This window comes from Ipomoea triloba, chromosome 7 (genome assembly GCF_003576645.1).
Source record: "Ipomoea triloba cultivar NCNSP0323 chromosome 7, ASM357664v1".
Taxonomy (NCBI): domain Eukaryota; kingdom Viridiplantae; phylum Streptophyta; class Magnoliopsida; order Solanales; family Convolvulaceae; genus Ipomoea; species Ipomoea triloba.
The window spans coordinates 16,945,091-16,950,252 of record NC_044922.1 but is presented as its reverse complement, the minus strand read 5'-3'; the positions used below and the strand labels follow the sequence as shown (position 1 = coordinate 16,950,252).

The following is a 5,162-nucleotide window of genomic DNA, read 5'->3' as shown; positions in this document are numbered from 1 at the left end:
AAGTCTAATAAACTAATTTTATTAGGAGTCGAACTTGCTGTAACCTTGTGGTGGACATCAAAACTTTTTAAAAATCAATATTGATGGCTCTTGACTACGGAAAGTAACCACTAGCTAGGGTGTTGTTAGGTGTGAATTAGTCATATTTTATAGAGATTAAATGAAATATCTTAATATAAATATCTAACATTAGGTGGAACCTGAGATCATAATATAAACCCATAATCCCAGTCTTCAATTATATTCCTTAATTCCCATGGAGTTCTTAACACTTGGTATTCAATGCCTCTCTCTTCTAATTCTATTCTCAACAACTTCTTCCCTTTCTGAAACGCTACACACAATTCCTCGTCTCACTCCTTTCTACAGGTCCAACCTACGACGCCCAGAATCTTCTTCTTTCAACATTCTTCCTCAGGAATTCAAAACCTATTATTACAACCAAACGTTGGATCACTTCAATTATAGACCTCAAAGCTATGCCACCTTCAAACAGAGATACATAGTCAACTCCAAGTACTGGGGTGGTGCCCAATCCAACTCCCCTATCTTGGCATATCTCGGCGCTGAATCTTCTATCGACTATGATCCTCTAGACATCGGATTTCTCACTGATAATGCTCCTCATTTTAAGGCTCTTCTTGTATACATAGAGGTGATAGCATGATAATTGAAGGATGTGTTCAATTTAAATTAAAAATTTAAGCTTACAGTTAAACTGTAAATCCATATTTTATTTGGAAATCATGGATGCAGCATAGGTACTATGGGGAATCAATTCCATTCGGAACCACGGAAGAAGTTTTGAAAAACGAGAACATTCGTGGCTATTTTAACTCGGCTCAAACTTTAGCTGATTATGCAGAGGTGCTGTTGTATATAAAGAAGAAATACTGGGCTCAAGATTCTCTCATCATTGTAGCCGGAGGATCATATGGAGGAAGTATGATATTATTTCCATATTTATTTTCTAAATTTCAAATATTTTGATGAGTTACGTTTTTGGAAGGAATTAAGGGTTGAAATTTGTATTATTTTGTGAAGTACTTGCTTCATGGTTTCGATTGAAGTATCCACATGTTGCACTGGGTGCCTTAGCTTCATCAGCTCCCATTCTCTACTTTGACAATATCACACCACAAAATGGATACCATTCTATAGTGACCAAAGACTTTAGGGTAAGCACTAAAACTTATTTTTGTATCATTCAAATGATGATTTTTGCAAGTTTAATTTTTAATTTGAATGTTGGTTGCAGGAAGTTAGTGAGAGTTGTTATCAAACCATAAGAAAATCATGGTCAATTATTGACAAAATTGCTTCCAAGCCAGACGGCCTCTCCATTCTCAGTCGCAAGTTCAAACTTTGCCAGTAACTACTTATCCTCAAATAAATACAAAAATATAATTTGTCAGATTAAGCCTTTATCACTATGCCAAAAACTATAGTTACGCAACTTTTATTGGATGGTGCTTAGGGACTTAAACTCGTCGAGGGACCTAAAGAATTACTTGGTTCTGAGGTACTCAGTCGCGGCTCAATATGACGCACCGCCGGAATGTCCAGTAACGGAGGTGTGCGGCGGCATAGATGGCGCGCCCAAAGGGTCTCATATTCTTGACCGGATTTTAGCTGGTTTCTTCGCTAGTGAAAGAAACCAATCTTGTTACAGTGTTCCCACCGGTACTGGTATTTGGGGATGGACTTGGCAAGTAAGTATATATATAAACAGTGCCTTACTCTTATATTTGTGAAAATTAAACTCTAATGTTAAAGTTGTTGGGCTAGAGCTCGGAAAGTTGAGAGCAACATCTTGTCATCATAACGTGATAGTAATTATTACACAAGTATAAGGAAAAGAAATAAAATTGTGCATTTACTTGTTCAACATCTAAAAATATAATAAGTGTGAATGAAAGTTATACCCCTCATTTATGTCCCATTTTTCCGTTATGTTTTTTTTGTACATTATGCTGTAAAAGTTGTACTACATAATATTTTGGACAAATATACCCCTACCATTATAACTTCCATTATCTTTTCTACTATTGTTAGTATGCACATGCATCCACCATATATTTTCTTATCTTCTTCAATAATACTAATAATATATATACATTAAATATTAGAGTTATATTTTAGTTATTTTTTAAAATATAAATATCCAATTTATAAAAATATTTATTATTATTATTATTATTATTATTATTATTATTATTATTATTATTTACTATATTAAAATTTAAATAAATTTAAAATTTTAATATAAAATACTAATATTGGGCAACTATTTTTTGCGCATCGCGCATAATAAAAACTAGTATAATATATAAACATAAATGTGCAATTCAATTATCAGTTTAGACTTTTAGTTCAAAGGAGGGCATGCTTCAATTTGGTATCAAAGACAATCCAAGTCTGTGTCACCCGAAAAAAAAAAGAGACTATGGTCTAGGTGCTGCTGAGAGCCCATAAAAAAGTAATTGGCCCATAGATGAAGCACATTTTCAATTTTATTGCTAAACTATAACTTTTGGCTAACTGGTAAGCGTGTTTTATTAAGAAATAAATGAGAGATTTTGATGTTCCACCTTTGGGGTTCCACCTCGACCACACTGGATAACAACCTATTATGGAGGACAGGTATGTTAGTTCTTCAAACATTTGATGTATACATATAAGCAGCTAGCTTTAATTTACGATGTTTACTATTATATTCTAGGAGAGTATTATATGAAAAATTAACATTGCAGGATATCAAATTAGTTTTGAACAAGTTTGGTAGCAACATTATTTTCTCCAACGGACTAAGAGACCCATATAGCAGCGGAGGGTACTATAACGACTTTTTTTTTAAAAATTATTAATGCTTTATTATTATTATTATTATTATTATTATTATTATTATTATTATTATTATTATTATTATTATTATTATATCTTATGTTATTCTTTTTTGTTTATGGTACATTGATAGGGTTTTGGAGAACATATCAGATACTATACTTGCTGTCTATACCGTAATGGTATGTTGGTCTATATACATATTTAGGAGTTGACAATACTGATCAATATAGCATTTGGACATAACAAATGCATCTGTTTTTTTTTTCATCAATCTAGTGCAAAAAATATTAATGTTGATTATATAATGGGATAAAGTATATATAATAAGTTGATGAAAGTATAATAATATATTTTGTTTGGGTGTTGTAGGGTCTCACTGTCTAGACATACTTGGGGAAAGTAAAACAGATCCAGATTGGTTAACTGAGCAACGGAAAAGGGAGGTTGACATAATACAAGGATGGATAACTAAGTATTATGCTGATCTTCAAGCTAAGCCCTCAAGAAGTAGAAGACAAATAAATTAAAGTTTTTTTTTTACCATATTCAGAATAATTTTTGTTCGCACCAAACCATCCCAATTAAGGGGTAAAGTGAATTCCCAACTTTTCTTAAGGGAAAAGAATACGTGGGGCCACTCACACCAATCAAGTTGGTTAGACGGACAATAAATTAGATGTAATCATAATATATTTATTGTACCCAATCTTATTTTTTGAAAACATTGTACACAATCTTATTAATATTAATTTACTAAATTTTCACAAGAATAATGCTGTCACAATGTATCACAACATACCCGGCTCATATAATTCTGTCAATTTCCATACATTTTTTTTCGTGGATTGAGATTTAATTTAATATTTTAAAAATATAAATACATACACTACAAAAAAAATGAAATTATCAACAGAAAAATTTGTTGGCTAACTACCGAAATATATAGGTATTTAATTTACCAATAAAATTTTGTTAGTAAAACATTGAAATAGGTAGCTATTTAAGTTGTAACTATTTAATTTATTGTTGAATCTATTGATATTCTGCTATTTTCTTATAGCGGCATTCTAATAAAATTTTATAATTTAAAAATAAAAAAATTAATGGCGGATGGAAATTCAAAATTGCCAAAAATTTTGACTGTCAAAATCTTTATATTATTATATATATAAAAACAAAATCCTCCAAAACGAAATCTTCTTCCCGCCCAAAATATTGTACATTAAAACAATTAAAATAATAGAATAATATTAAAACAATAGAATAATATTAAAACAATACAATTCTTATACTACAATTCAAATACAATTCGTATAAACAATAGAATAATATTAAAACAATACAATTCCTATACTACAATTCCAATACAATTCGTATAAAATAAATCTGCTATTAAAACACGAAATCCAATACTACAAAATGAAGTCTACTATTCTACAATTCCTATACTACAATTCTAATATAATTCGTATACTACAATTCCTCTACAATTCCTATACTACAATCTATACTATATATAAAAACTAAATCCTCACTTTAAGCTTCCCACCCAAAACAGTCATATAATATTTAGGATGCGATTATTTCTTATTTTCCTATTCGTTGTACAATTCTACATTACAATTCCTATTGTATCACAATTCTACATTATAATTCCTATCATACTACAATTCTATTGTAATAAGATACAACCTTATATAAATCCCTAATCCTATATTGTGAACTTTAAAAGAAAAACGCATATCGCAATGCAATTATTCCAGACCTCTCCACATCTAAATTTGCAAATTCTGTTGTTGCGGTCAAGATATTGTTTTATTTAATATTGCTTAATTTTGTATTGTTTTATTTAATAGGAATAAAATCATGGTCATGTTTGGTCATATTGCTTTATTTTGTATTTATTGTTATGCATTTTTTATGTTGTTAGTATGTTGTCTTTTTTTTTTTTTTTTTTGAGTTTTTTCAACTTTTTGCTTGGTTTTTTAAATTTCATGATCTTCCTTAGGCAACTTGCATCCATTTACAAACACATGTCCAAATTTAAAGATTTTGGATCGTTAAAGGCTCTCAGATGAGTGGATAGCAATCAACTAATTGGTAAATTCTTCTTAAAATTTTGTTCTATACTGGATGTGTTCTATACTGCACAAACTAATATTATTAATTAATTGGTAAAAAAATTAATAAAGTTTAATTGGTAGCAAAATTTTATGTACCAAATTATGACAATAATTAAACCATTATAATTGTGAGAATAATGAAAACAAATTTGGCCTAATTTTATAAGAAAAAAATAATTTATTAATTATTAT

General features: G+C 29.7%; 1 protein-coding gene across 1 annotated transcript; it reads left to right on the top strand.

Annotated features, from left to right (window-relative positions):
* The first annotated feature begins 256 nt into the window (after nt 1–256).
* On the top strand, nt 257–3,374 carry LOC116024232 (lysosomal Pro-X carboxypeptidase-like). The gene is made up of 9 exons (XM_031265125.1): nt 257–655; nt 757–943; nt 1,045–1,178; nt 1,259–1,371; nt 1,478–1,712; nt 2,584–2,643; nt 2,754–2,833; nt 2,978–3,020; nt 3,186–3,374. Exons 1-9 carry the CDS (start codon nt 257–259, stop codon nt 3,372–3,374), a joined length of 1,440 nt encoding a protein of 479 aa, XP_031120985.1.
* Nucleotides 3,375–5,162: the final 1,788 nt, after the last annotated feature.